Source organism: Rhinoderma darwinii, chromosome 3 (genome assembly GCF_050947455.1).
Source record: "Rhinoderma darwinii isolate aRhiDar2 chromosome 3, aRhiDar2.hap1, whole genome shotgun sequence".
Lineage (NCBI taxonomy): Eukaryota > Metazoa > Chordata > Amphibia > Anura > Rhinodermatidae > Rhinoderma > Rhinoderma darwinii.
The window spans coordinates 240766680-240781709 of NC_134689.1; the positions used below are offsets into that span (position 1 = coordinate 240766680).

General features: G+C 44.0%; 1 protein-coding gene across 2 annotated transcripts in view; it reads right to left on the minus strand.

Moving 5' to 3' along the window:
• SND1 (staphylococcal nuclease and tudor domain containing 1) overlaps window positions 1-11773 on the minus strand; it is a 684058-nt gene extending 672285 nt beyond the window's left edge. For both annotated transcript variants that reach the window (XM_075857566.1, XM_075857565.1), the window contains exons 1-2: window positions 11575-11773; window positions 1138-1287 (exon numbers count right to left, since the gene is read on the minus strand). In XM_075857566.1, coding sequence (XP_075713681.1) covers window positions 1138-1287; window positions 11575-11640 — 216 coding nt within the window. In that variant the 5' untranslated portion in view covers window positions 11641-11773. The remainder of the gene's footprint in view (window positions 1-1137; window positions 1288-11574) is intronic.
• Window positions 11774-15030: the final 3257 nt, after the last annotated feature.

A 15030-nucleotide genomic window follows, 5' to 3' on the forward strand; every position in this document is an offset into this window, starting at 1 on the left:
ATTTTTTAAATGCCCTTTTTTTGTCGTGTATTGCCCCTTTCACAGAAGGTGTAAGCCATGTGGGTTTTAATTTGAGTCGTTTATACTTGTTACCTATAGGAATAAATTTTGCACTAAAATAACTCAAAGTAGATGTGAAAATCTCCCATTTATCATTTGTTCCATTATTTGACATTAGTTCTTCCCAGTCCATGTCCTGAATTGCAGCCCTCATCCTGGGGAAATAGGCTTTCTTAAAATTAAATGTTTTTGCCCTCCCATCCTGCGTTTGTTTTTTACAGTATAGGTAAAATGTAACTATATTATGATCACTGTTACCGAGGTTTTCACTAACATTGACATTCCCAACAAGATCTGCATTATTAGAAATGACCAGATCCAACAGAGCTTCACCTCTAGTCGGGTCTTCCACAAACTGGCCCATAAAATTTTCCTGCAACAGGTTGAGGAAATGTCTCCCCTTTGCAGTTGAAGCCGAACCATGACACCAATTAATATCCCGTTGTATTATTCAATGGCACCATTGTGGGGTACACATTTATTAATTGATTTTTTTGTCTGCTGTTAAGGCCCCATGCACACGACCGTAAAAACGCCTCTAATTACTGGCCCATCGACTTCTATTAGCCATGGGTGCCTTCCCGTTTGTGTACGGGAAGGTGCGCGGGCCATTGAAAGATATAAAACATGTCCTATTCCAGGCCGGAATCACGGCATGGGCAGGCCCATAGAAGTCTATGGGGCTCCTGTAATTACGGGTGGCTACGTGTGTGCACCCGTAATTACAGGAGCGTTGCTAGGCGATTTCAATTTTTTAATAAAGAGAAGCAGAGAAAATGGTGTCTGAGCGATCATGTGACACTTTTAATGGTTGTAGTTTTTATGGATACGGCTTTTGGGGATAAATATATGGACTAATTTTTTAAAAATAGCAGGGCTGTGTGTAACAACTGCGCTCCTGCCACGGATCTCATGTAATGGGTACAATTGGAGTACCCACTCACAAGATCATTGTGCCATCTTTTATATACAATCAGTCATCAAGGGGTTAAAAAGAAAGGAAGGCCAAATTCTCTAAACCAAATAGCAATATCGTAGAAAACGTCAAGCCATTCATAAACTATAAGCCAAGCCCACCTCATCAGGGACATCCTTTGAATCTGGTTGAGAAGCCACTGCTCTGCGTGCAAGAGCTCCAGCACGGATGTTACTTAGGTAGATGTTACGCTCTGGGGGTGGACCTCCACGTGGTTGGCCTCTTACTGTAATGGCACATCCTGACAGGACCTGTAAAATAAATAAAATTAGTCTCTTGAATGTCTTAACATTTTTTTAATAAACCAAATTACTAAAAAAAAAAATTAACCCAGCTAGTTCATAATGTTAGAGAGTTTTCAAGGCCCCATGCACACGAACGTGCTGTTGCGGCCGCAATTCCCCAGAAAATCCACGGGAGAATTGCAGCCCCATTCATTCCTATGGGCCCATTCACACAACCGTGGTTTCCATGGTCCGTGCATGGCCCAGGAGCCTGGACAGCAGAAAGAACAGACATGTCTTATTACAGCAGTGTTCTGCGGTCCCGGCACATAAGAAATAATGCACGCGTCCATGTGCATGGCCAACTCTTTGCAGGCAGCTCGAAGGTGTCACTCCGCGGCCGGCCAACCTGAAAATCACAGCCGTGCACATGGCTACAGTCGTGTGCATGAGGCCTTAGCAGAAACATTAAAGGAGTTATCCAGAATTTCAAAACAGATAGTCCATCATTAGGCCTTCTTTCCACGAGCGTGTCAGTTTTGCACACGTTGCAGTTCCGCGTGACATCCGTGTACGGTGCATTCTTTACTCGTCCGTATGTCACGTGCTTTATAAGTCAGCAAAAACTGAAGGATGCGCTTTTCTTTTTCGCATCATTTCTTTAGCAATGGTTGCGTGAATCATGGACAGCACACGGATGTGCATCCGTGTGCGGTCTGATTTTCACGCACCCATTGAAGCCACAATAGGACATGAAGCGAGTTTCCCGCAGGGGAGACACGCTGCGTGAAAAACACTGAATGTACCCATTGAATTGCATAGGTCAATGTGACGTCCGTTGTTTTAACACTCATAATACAGACGTGAAATGCGCTTGTGTGAATAAGGCCTTAGGGTAAGCCATTAATATTATATTGGTGAGGGTCCGATTCTCAGCACCCACGCCGATAAGTGTTCCGGCAAGCACTGCAGCCTATTCATTGTTTAACGGTGGTTTCAGGCTGGCCGTACTCACAAGGTATTAGTGTTTTCTTATTCAAGTGAATGTTAGAGCGTCGCAGCCCCTTGAAACAGCCGATCCCGAGATGTACGCAAGCCCAGTACTGTACCTACGTATGCCTCAAATAGAAACCTATTTATGCTTTAATATTATATCGGACGGTGTACGCTGCGCTATGGCCTCTTCATTCTCAGGATCATGGAACACACGCACGCACACGTTATGCGTATGTTTTATTGTTTTTTGATTTCACACAATGCTTTAGGGGGAGCATGTTTTTTTTTTTAAACTTTTTTTTTTTTTGTACTTTAATTAAAAATCAGTTCGTTTTTTTTCTTACTTTTTTTCTTAGTACCCCTAGGGAACTTGTACCAGCGATCGTTGGATCACACTCATACAGGACAGGCTAACATTAACTGCAGATGACCACCCACTGGACTCCTAAGGCCAGAATGTGTAGAGGATTAAATGAATAAATCACAAGTTACACTGAATGTTTTGCTACAAAAATATACATCAACCTGCTCACAGACTCCTTTTACCATAACATGCTGCCCGCAGATTGACACACACGATAACTCTCGGAGTACAGATAATGTAGAGGTTACCTGCAGTCCTACGTAACCATAGATAGCACACAGTAGCAATATTTTTGGAATGCACATCCACCATACATACACGGATAGTGTTAAGAGGTTAAAGGGATTGTCCGGGCTTAAAAACTTTGTTGCAGCAGGAGAGAAGGGCTTTAAATAAATAAATAAATAAATAGCCCATACTTAGCAGGGCCGGCGTCAGCACCCGGCGAACCCAGGCGAGTGACGGTGCCCACTACCCTTGGGGGGGGGGCTCACTCGGCCACCGGGTGATAACGCTGCCATCGTCATGGCATTACTGTCCATATATGGACAATGATGTCAGGAGCAGAGCAGGAGTCCCGGGGCAGAGTGCTAGCAGTGCTCTGCTCAGGACTATGGCTCTGGGGCAGCCTCGGAAAACACTGTCCATATATGCTCCTGAAGCGGAATCCCCACCCAAAGTGTCGGCAATGCTTTGGCTGGGGATTCCACTCCTAGAGGGAACCCCAAAAGGTGCAACTACCGGGGAGGTGGGGGGGGCTGTGTGGCACTATCTACAGAGGGTGCTAAACATATGGGGGTACAAACTGAGGGCCTAACTTCCATATGGGGGCACAAAGTAACATTTTCTGCCATTTTACTGCCCCCGTGAGTTCCACCACAAAGGGGCCTACTTCGTCTTGTGTCGTCCAAAGGCCCACATAAACATGGAGCCGGCCCTGATACTTACCGCTCTCCTCCCAGACGTTCCTGCGCTGGGGACTTCTGTCATCTCTGTTCTGTGTGTACACAGAGTGACTGCAGCGGTGACATCACGTCGACAGTACATCACAACCGCAGCTAATTACTGGTCTCAGCTGATCGCCGCTGAGGCTATTAATAGGCTGCAGCGATGGTGTACGGTCAACATGTCACCGCTATATACAAACAGAGCTCAGATCTGACAGGAGCACCCAGCGCAGAAACGTCTGGGAGGAGAAGTATAAGTTAATTTTTTTTATTTTAACTCCACCTGCTGCTTCAACAAAATGTTTAATTTGTATTCCAGACGACCACTTTAAAAGGCTATGCCCACCTTTGAAATATTTTTTTTTTTTTTTTAATAATCAGCGTGTTTTGTGCAACTTTCTAAATAAATACTTTATTAAAAACAATTTTTACTTGGAGACACAGCTGCTTTGTATTCTGTATACAAAGCAGCTGTATCTTTCTTGCATGGATCTTATGGTTCATAAAGTCTGATATCTTTTTTTGTTTTTCCTTTCCTGTAATTTTGAAAAGTTAATAAAAATGTAAACCTTAAAAAACACAGAGCACCCGTTCTAGCGCTGAGCCCTGAATCAGGCAGATCCACCTGTTATCGATCACATCTAAGTTATGAACCGTCAACACGCAGGACCCGCTGACACTGAACCCGTCAGTCCCACTGACCTGACGGACTCAGGTCTCAGCTGCTCAGTATACAGAATACAAAACAGCTGTATCTCAAAAAGTAGAAATAGTTTAATAAGGCTCTGTTCACATGTGCGTCAGGGATCTGTTCAGGCAATCCATCTGAGCTTTCCGTCAGAACGGAAACCTGACTGAATCAATAATGTACGGAACCCTTGCACAACTGAGACAAACGCAAACCATTTGCACCGGATCCGTAACCATTGAAATCAATGGTGAGGCAAACAGAAACCTATGGTTTCCGTTTGTTTCAGTCAGGGCTCTGTTCTAACGGAAATCTCAGATGGAACGCCTGACGCAGATGTGAACGAAGCCTTAAATGTAATTACAAAGATGCAAACAGTGATTTTTATCGAAAAATATATATATTTCAAAGGTGTACATAGCTTTTCACGTAATCTGAACAGGGCTTAAAAGGCCAACAAATTGTAAATGTGCACTATGAAGGCACTGAATTCTGTGCCCATTTGACATTTATTAACACTTTAGTGTCTGTGCCACCATGGTGCCCATTTGCCACCTATTGCTCCTTTAACGTCCTTCTGTTTGGTGGCCCCTTGATGGCCATTTGCTGCCCCTGTAGCATCTTTTGTCACAGAAGAATAATAATGGGGCAACAAAATGGCAAATGGGCATCAAGGGGGCACTGAATCCTCTGTCTATTTGCCATTATTGCCCTTTTTAGAACCCCATCAGTTCCCACATTGTCAGTGACTTACCTGAGGGCTTCCAGCAAACGCTTCCTGCTGGAGGCGCCCTGCAGAAAACGTTCCCTCGGTGACTCGACCAGCCCTGGAAGTGCAGTGTCTCCTCCCTGTCTTGCGTCCTGAATGATGTCATCACGCCTGTCTCGTCATTCAGGACGCAGGACAGGGTGAGCGGTGGTCGGGGCGCGGGGCAGCCAGTATGAGGTCGGTGCAGTAAGTGAGTGGCACCTGACCCGCTGGTGTCCGAGTACTGGCCATGGCACGGGTCATGTACTCCCGGTGGCACCCCCCTTACAGTGCGGCGTGCAGCGCACTATGCGAGCGCAATGGTCGCACGTACCTAAGGCCGGCCATGACTCCAGATTGCAGTTCTTTGATTGCTAATAGAACGCTTTGGCATACTTCACATACCAGAGGAATATTGCCTATATGTAACAAACTGAACAGCAATCTTAGAGGCGCTGTCACGAGTTTCATAATTCCTATCTCCTACCTAATCTGGGCATATTCTTTAACAAAGTGGGCGCTGTGACTAAAGCTGGACATGAATGAAGAGAAGAGTATGACGCCAATCACACTTTCCTTTACAACGCACACTTGATTTAAGTAAAAAGTAAAAAAAATTAAAAAAAAAAAAAAAAGACACCCAGTTGGGTTTTTACAAAAAAAATTAACAAATGTTGAAATGCTCATAACGTTGTCACTAAAAGGTTTTTTTTTATTAAAAAAAAAACAAAGTAGTAATCTATAACCGCACCAATTAGATTAGGTAGGAGATAGGGAAATATGAAACTGGTGACAGCCTCTAAGCCGTGCTGCCTGCCTAATATCCACACTGTGGCAGGCCTGGGGGCCTTTGAAAGGCCTGACTGCAATAGTAACCTATCAGCACCCTGCAATTATATTGCAGGGGGCCGATAACAGAGGGAGCCGCCTCTGTCTAGCCACCTTGATGCCGCGGGTGCTTTTGACACTGGCATAGAAGGCGTTCAACATCCGTTGAAGCAGGATGTCGGTGCTATATTACAGCTGGCACCCACTGTAATGGACATACAGGTACTTCCAAATGCAGGTTAAAAATAATATTTTATCACGGGTTTACACATGGCAATTCCTTGGTATTGCAATGAAATTTTAAATCACTGAAGTCAAGTGAGGTGGAGCGATTGCATTTAAAATAGCAATTTGCAGATCTTGCCATCCAAATTTCTAGCATACTTGAAGATTTGCAGTCCCAACCGTCAGGCTGGTAGAAGTTTACCTTTTTTTGCTGTATGGGAATAATAGTTTTACGCTTTTGTGCTAAGAGGTATACTGCAAAAAAATTTTCCGCCTAGTATGTTCTTTTAATATCACTCACTGACAACTGCCTTGTTTGACAAACTATAGGTGGTCATTATAAATAGCACGTACCCCATTATGTGAATACCAACACTTCAGGGCATAAGAGCCATCAACTATTTTAGAGCAATAAGGCTACCCATACACGTAGCGCTAGTGTGCAGCGCAGCCAAGACCCATGCAGAAAAAGCGCACCGGCTTTCACTACAAATTACAGGGGCTTTGTAAAGATTTTTGCTTGTGAAGATAGTACAGGTGAAGCACATGGTTTCACCTATTCAAGCTAATCCATAGGATACATGTGTGATCGCTGGGGGCCCCCCAACTCAGAGGAGAACAGGGGACTGGAAGTCCCCCGAAGTGCTCCATGAGAAAGGAGCGCTTGCCTAACCAGCGCTCCATTTGTTTCTATGAACCTACCAGAGACAGCAGTCCCAGATACCCCATAGAAGCAAACTGAGCACTGGTCAGGCATGTGCACAAGCGCTCCATTCACATGTAGCACTTCAGGGGAATTCAGGTCCCCTGTTCTCATTGCTGGGGGTCCCAGCGATCACACATGTATCCCCTATCCTGCATAGGGGATACATGTGTTTTGTGGGACAACCCCTTTAAAGTACAGATTGTCTTTGCTGAGGTCCAGCAAAAAAAATACACCGTTCATTGTCAAAGTATGGAAAATAACTCCTTCAGGAGAAACGCAGCTGGAACTAAAAACAGGTTGATTGTCCAAACCTTGATCAGCGGTCCATCTATTGACCACTTTATAGCATCACTGCTGAGACCAGTCATTGGCTGCAAGTGTCACATGGATGGAATGGGACATCATCACTGCCTGTTAAAGCAAAAGACTGGAGACCACTGGAGCGGCTGAGCAGAAGCAATGGAGAATTTACCAGCTGAGTATTACTGGTTATGTTACTTCACTTACTGCCTTCAGTCTGCCTTAAAATGTCCCAGAAATCCCCTTTGAGGGTAGATACACATGGGGTGGAAATAGCGACTGCAAACTCACCTGGGTAACACGCTGATTTGGGTGTGGAATTTGTTAGATGTTACCACTTTCACTGAAAGGAGTTTAATCTCGTGGGAAATAGTCACGAAAAATTGGCAAGCTGTAGACTTTAAAGACTGCACCGCTGGTCAATCTCTGCAAAAATACCACAGCATGTAGAGATTTAAATGCAGAGGTTAAATCTCATCTACATGGCTGTTACTGTATTCCATATATCCACAGCATGTCTAGGGATTATTTCAACTAGAGAATTTTTAGTTGACAGGGTGATCATGGAGGCAAAATTCCCTGGTTTTCCTGTCATAATCCCATTGTAAAGTCAGTCTAACCAACCAGAAACTGTTGCGAAAGAGGGTTTAAAGAAAAATTAAAAGTGTATGCAACTGTAACAGTACAGAAGAGAATTTTAGCTTATTTGTGAGAATTCTATCACCACCATTATGATCATCCGGTACAAATAACTTCCTTAGAAGTATCAAACTTAGAGGCTCTGTCACCAGATTTTGCAGCCCCTATCTGATATTGCAGCAGATAGGCGCTGCAATGTAGATTACAGTAACGTTTTTATTTTTAAAAAACGAGCATTTTTGGCCAAGTTATGACCATTTTTGTAGTTATGCAAATGAGGCTTGCAAAAGTCCAAGTGGGTGTGTATTATGTGCGTACATCGGGGCGTTTTTAATACTTTTACTAGCTGGGCGTTCTGATGAGAAGTATCATCCACTTCTCTTCAGAACGCCCAGCTTCTGCCAGATCACGCTGTGACGTCACTCACAGGTCCTGCATCGTGTCGGCCACATCGGCACCAGAGGCTACAGTTGATTCTGCAGCAGCATCAGCGTTTGCAGGTAAGATCGACTTACCTGCAAACGCTGATGCTGCTGCAGAATCAACTGTAGCCTCTGGTGCCGATGTGGCCGACACGATGCAGGACCTGTGAGTGACGTCACAGATCTGCACTGTCAGAAGCTGGGCGTTCTGAAGAGAAGTGGATGATACTTCTCTTCAGAGCGCCCAGCTAGTAAAAGTATTAAAAACGCCCCGATGTACGCACATCACTTACTTGAACTTTTGCAAGCCTCATTTGCATGACTACAAAAATGGTCATAACTTGGCCAAAAATGCTCGTTCTTAAAAAATAAAAACGTTACTGTAATCTACATTGCAGCGCCTATCTGCTGCAATAGCAGATAGGGGTTGCAAAATCTGGTGACAGAGCCTCTTTAAAGAGGCTCTGTCACCAGATTATAAATTCCCTGTCTCCTACATAATGTGATCGGCGCTGTAATGTAGATTACAGCTGTGTTTTTTATTTAGAAAAACTATCTATTTTTACCAAGTTATGAGGGATTTTAGCTTTATGCTAATGTATTCTTCTTAATGCCCAACTGGCCGTGTTTTTACTACTGGCCAAGTGGGCGTTGTGGAGAGAAGTGTATGACGCTGACCAATCAGCATCATTCACTTCTCTCCATTCATGTAATCAGCACAGCGTGTGTTGTCACTTACACCCACAAACATTACTGAAGTGTCTTGACAGTGACTAGACCATACCACCAGCCAGGACGCGATGTCTATTCACAATCCCGACACTTCGGGTGGGACTTACAGCACAGCGAGATCATGTTGTGCTGTCATTTACAGCGTGATCTCACTGGCTGGAAGTGATGTCTATTCACTCTCAAGACACTTCAGCAATGTTTATGTGGGTGTAAGTGACAGCACATAGTGAACAACGCAGGATCACTATGTGCAGAGTAAATAAATGGAGACACGTGTATGACGCTGACTGGTCAGCGTCATACACTTCACTCCATAACGCCCACTTGGGCAAAAGTAAAAAGACGCCCAGTTGAGCATTAAGAAAGTTATTAGCATAAAGCTAAAATCACTCAACTTTGTGAAAATAGATAGTTTTCCTAAAACAAAAAAAAACAAAACACCGCTGTTACCTACATTACAGCGCCGATCTCATTCAGAATGTGGTAACAGAGCCTCTTTAATGCACTCTCCCCAAGAAACATTGGAAAAAAAAAAAATAACTAATTTCTGCTGCCATCTCATTGCTTTTCCAGACAAAACTCATCGAATATAAGTGTACTGAATATTTTACTATAGACCTTTACAGCTTTATACATGAGGGGGAGAACAGACAAGAGCCATTACTATAGTACATTCCAGCTTACAGAACCTTGATGACTGAACAGTACCTACACTTGTCATCTACTTCAGGCTGCAGTGGACACCATTAAATACAAAAAAAATAATAAAAATATCAGAGTATTTCGGTTTATAAAGCTACCTAAAACAAGACTGCCTGTTGCACACAGTCGTTCACACAGACCCATTCACTTTAGCAGGCAAATCAGGTCCGTGAAAAGAGACCCGACTTTCCGATACGTGGAAAGATAGGACGTGTCCTATCCTTCCACAAATCAGACGTGACCCAGCCGCCACACGGTCATGTGCATGAGGCCTCATGCACACATTAGAATTTTGAAGCCAAAACCAGGAGTGGGTCAAAAACATGGAAGAGGTGCAGATCTTCCCATTATAGGTTCTCTGTTTATGTTCCACTACTGGTTTTGGCTTCCAAATACTGAAGCAAAATACTGACCAGAATACAGGTGTGCACGATGCCTAAGGCCCCATGCACACGACAGCAAAAAACCTCCGTTTTTGCGGATCGCAATTGCGGTCCGCAAAAACGGAGCCATTCACTTTCATTGAACACTGACACCTTTCCGTAGCACTATGGAAGGGTGTCAGTGCCGTGGAAATGTTCCGGGAATTATGGAACATGTCCGATCTTTCGCATTTTGCGGGCCGTGCTCCCATACTTTGTATGGGAGCACGGCCCGGAAATGCAGCTGTCAGTCAGCGGCCGGCCCCGGGGCCTAACAGCAGACATTCTTGCAAGACAAGCGGCACTTTGAATTAAAAAAAAATAAAACCTAATTTAGCAACCTCAACATATGCCATCTTTGTGATAACGAGACTCGTTTTTCCAAGTAGAGGAATACTCTGTCTGCGAATCTTAACAGATGGGGGATCAACTGCTTTGGACCACGCTGACTTAAGTACACGAGGCATGCGCCTTTTACATAGTTTATCAAGGATCACAAGAACCTTATCACTTCCTCTACAAAAAGCACCCACCCTGCAGTGTCACGTAAGACTTACAATCTATCCATTGGTTTCATTCTGTACAATGAAGTGATTTCACCCCCTACTTTACCAATATGGAACCAAACTAACAAAGTCCAACTAGTAGGGACAGTCACGGTCAGTGTTTTCAAAATATCCCTGAGAAGTGAACTATTTACTTTGTAGTGTTACAATGTGAATACAACAGTCAAACAACAAAAGTTTCACTTCCTATGGCGATTGGATAAATGCCATACTTAAGAATTTCTCTATTGATGCCCTTTATCAATCACTGCCAGAATCTGATTGGGTACAAAATTACTACACCTATGAGCAGCCATAGAAGTGCCAGGATGTAAATACTTTAGAGAGCATCTCATGTAAACGGCTAGGAACACTGCGCCATTAGTAACGGAGAATACACACTGGAAAACAGCAAAACTTGTGCAAAGTAAAAGTGGAGTAGTTGGCAATGCCAACCCATTGGGTCACTACTTGCATTTTCCAAGGGCCTCTGAAAAATGATAGAACCGGATTGGTGGTGAAGGGTAACTGCTCCATTTTTGTCTTGTATTTAGAAGATAAGATCAAAGCTATTGAGGCAAAAGCAAAAGCCCTCAGTCTGTATGGGAAGGATAATGTGCTACACTGAACGTGTCAGCTGTCCTAGAAACTAGCAGTTAGAGGGTTCACAGCATGCTGGCACTTGTAGTTCCACAACAGCTGGAGAGCCACAGTCTGCTTGTGTTACACCGGGTCAGGGAGCAGCTCAGCCTCCAGCTGGTAACAAGCCTTGTCCTTTGTACCCTGGTAGTTTCATGTCACTCACTGGCTGGACACTGAGCTGCCACCCCGGATTAACTCTACACAACTTTCCTTCCTCCAAGAAACTTGTCCTTACACAGTGCCAGTACAAGCAGCATCCGGAAATGCCACCATCGTCAGTCTGCCTGCTCCCTGTGCCAGTCAGTAACCTGCCACCTTTAACATTCCCACGTCAATGCCCAGGCACGGTCCTGTGACCAGCAACTAAGCCCCCCGACCACCCCACAGTCGGTCTTCTGGCTTTCTCACCATTTTGACAATGCCTCTCTGCAAGGAAGGAGTAGTCGATGCATTCTGAGCTCCGGAGGAAGCCATGACGTGTATGACAAGACAATAAGCGTGGAGACGTAGAATCGGGCCGGGAACCGCTGCAGCTGCTTCCCTCACACACTGACTGACTGAGAGAGAGAGTCACCGCCGTCCAGCCGCTATTTATCGAACCGCCCCCTGCGTTTGACCCGCGCATGCGCTAAATACAAAGGTAGCTATAGAGCGGTTTCAGGATGACGCTCCATCCCCGCCTACTGGAGGCTTGTACTTCCGGGTTGCTGTGGTAGGAAGGACACGTCAGCACGTGTGTTGAGGTAGTAAGAGCTCTAGGTGCCAGTCGTGAGATTTGGGGAAAGTTTTGTGGCGCCAAACTCGTTTAAAGAGGTCTCATGGAAATGATTGTAGCAAAACTTATTCTACAACTTAAATGTTAAAATCTGTGGCAGAATATATATATATATATATATATATATATATATATATATATTAACACACAGCAAAGATATGTTGGTATGACAATTATACTAGTAAGTTGTTGTTTTTTCTAGTCTAGTAGCGATACATCTGATGACAACTGGGAGCTGGAAAATATTACTTTTGCAATGTAGTAATATGTAGAAGCCTGCCGTGCAACCTTTAGTTTAGGTTCTGTCATTCAATGACTAGTAAATAATGGACGCTATGGGCCACTTATCAAAACGAACAGAAAAATTGGCCTTAAAGGGGTATTCACATCTTCGATAAGCTGTCCCGAATCTTTTAGACCACTTTTTAAATGATGTCCGGGATCCACATTCAAGTAAGAAAACATAAATTTATTAAATGTAGAGAAATACAAAATCATGAAATTTAAATCTGCAGGTAAATGTTTGAGTTTGAAATTTAAAGGGGTTGTCCCACAAAACACATGTATCCCTATCCACAGGATAGGGCATACATGTGTGATCAGTGGGGGTCTGACCGCTGGGACCCCCAGCGATAAGGAGAACGGGGAACCGAAATTCCCCCATGAGAAGCATTGGACTTCCGGGGTTCTGTGTCCAGAAGCTCCGTAGAAATGAATGGAGCGCAGGTCACGCATGCGTGACTCGCACTCCATTCGTTTCTATGGAGCTTCCGGACACACAAGCTGGACACGGACCCTGGAAGTTCAATGCTTCTCATGGAGCACTTCAGGGGACTTTCGGTCCCCCGTTCTCCTCACTGGGGGTCCCAGCGGTCGGACCCCCAGCGATCACACATGTATCCCTATCCTGTAAATAGGGGATTCATGTATTTTGTGGAACAACCCCTTTTAACACAATGGTATTCTACCACCCAAATTGTCACTTATCTGGGGATAGGTCTGTAATATTGTTAATTGATGTCATATTGTAGTAAGAGCATATGGTCATAACTCGGGGTTCCTATTATGAACCACATGAGGCTCCCGAGCCACTTGTTGTGGACCAATGGCTTAGACATTTATGGCATATCCACAGGATGTAAGGCCATAGTTGTCTGATAAATGTGAGCCCAGCTAACTCCAGAACGGGGGTCCCCGGTCCCGCTCGGTGAGACTGCTGCTGCCTTCTGCATCCAGGCGGATGATTTATAGGTAGGTGGCCGTGAATTACGTAACCAGACAAACTTACTGTGCTCGGCGGTTTCTATAACTCCCACAAAAGTGAACGGAGGTTATGGAAATATCCGAGTACAGTGAGCTTGGCTTTTTCCCTAATTCTCGGCCACCTCTCCATAGATTTTCTGCCTGGATGCATAGGCCACCTCACCAGATGGTAGAGGGTCTAGGGACCCCAGGTTTTTTTAGATCGAGAAGGGTCCTACCACTGAGACCCAAACCTATCAGACACTTATGGCATATCTTGTGGATAATTAATACAAAGATAGATAGATAGATAGATAGATAGATTAAACGTTATTTATCCTAACAGGGAAATTATTTTGTTTATCACAACTCCAAAATATTACACATAATTACAAAATATTATTAATAATATAAAAAAAGATGATACTCGAGACCACCGAGTCATAAAACATTACTAACAATTTATTACAAACATTAAAAGATCTCAAATTCTTCAAGAAATACAACCGGCTCATTGCCTTCCTGTACACCTTATCTGTATTTTCAATCCAATTTAGCTTATGATCCATATATATGCCCAAAAGTGTATAAATTGTCACTCATTCAACCTCTTGATCAAAAATAGACACTGGCACCACATCCTCCGGTTTCCTACGCAGGTCAATAATAATTTCCTTAGTCTTTCCAATATTTAGTTGTAATCTATTCCTAGTACTCCAACTCACAAAATCCCTTACCAGATCCCTATATTCTCTTTCAGAACCATCTTTTATAGCCCCCTTAACTACTGTGTCATCCGAGAACTTCTGCAGATGGCAGTACTCCGACCGGTACCTAAAATGTGCCGTTTATAATTCAAATAAGAACGGCGAAAGCACCGTTCCCTGTGGCCCCCCCTATATCACTTATCTTAATACTTGACACGCATGCGCCACTACGTACAAACTGCGGGCGCCCAATTAAATAATCAAATATCTAATTCAACACTTCACTATCAATGTGCATACTCTCCATTTCATTTCTCATTAGTTGTGGTCTTATTAACTTAAACCCGCTTGAAAATTCAAAGAACATTACCACAACCATCATTTCTAGAAAAGAGTAAGCCCTATGCAACAAATATAGTACTGCATCCTCTACTCCAATTCTAGGCTTGTAAGCAAATTGTAAGGGATCCACCTAATTTGCAACAGCCGATTTTAGGTATTGGTACCACACATGATGTTTTCCATAATTTGGGAATCCTCTGATGATTTCAACTCAAATTAAACAGATCTGCTAGTGGGCCACATAATTGATCCGCACAAATTCTCAGAACTCTGGAACTGATCTCATCCTGTTGCTTTCCTAATATTTACATTTTTTTTAACTGCTCTCTCACCGCCTCCCCTGTTACCCTTAGGCCAGCGGTCCCCAACCTTTTTTGCAACAAGGACCCGTTTCATGCCAGAAAATTTTTCCAGGAACCGGCGGGGGTAGGTTTTAGGGTCAGTTCACATGTTGCGTAAATACTGTGGAATTTCCACAATGGAATTAGTTGCCGAAAATCAACAGCATAAGGCCTGATTTACATGAGCGTGTGCGTTCTGCGCACGCCAAAAATGCGCCGTTTTGCGTGTGCAAAAGGCACTTAACAGCTGCGTGTGTCATCAGTGTATGATGCGCGGCTGTGTGATTTTCGCGCAGCCGCCATCATTATGACACTCCGTTTGAATGTTTGTAAACAGAAAAGCACGTGGTGCTTTTCTGTTTACATTCAGAGTTTGACAGCTGTTGCGCGAACCACGCAGTTCGCACGGAAGTGCTTCCGTGCGACCTGCGTGGTTTTCATGCACCCATTGACTTCA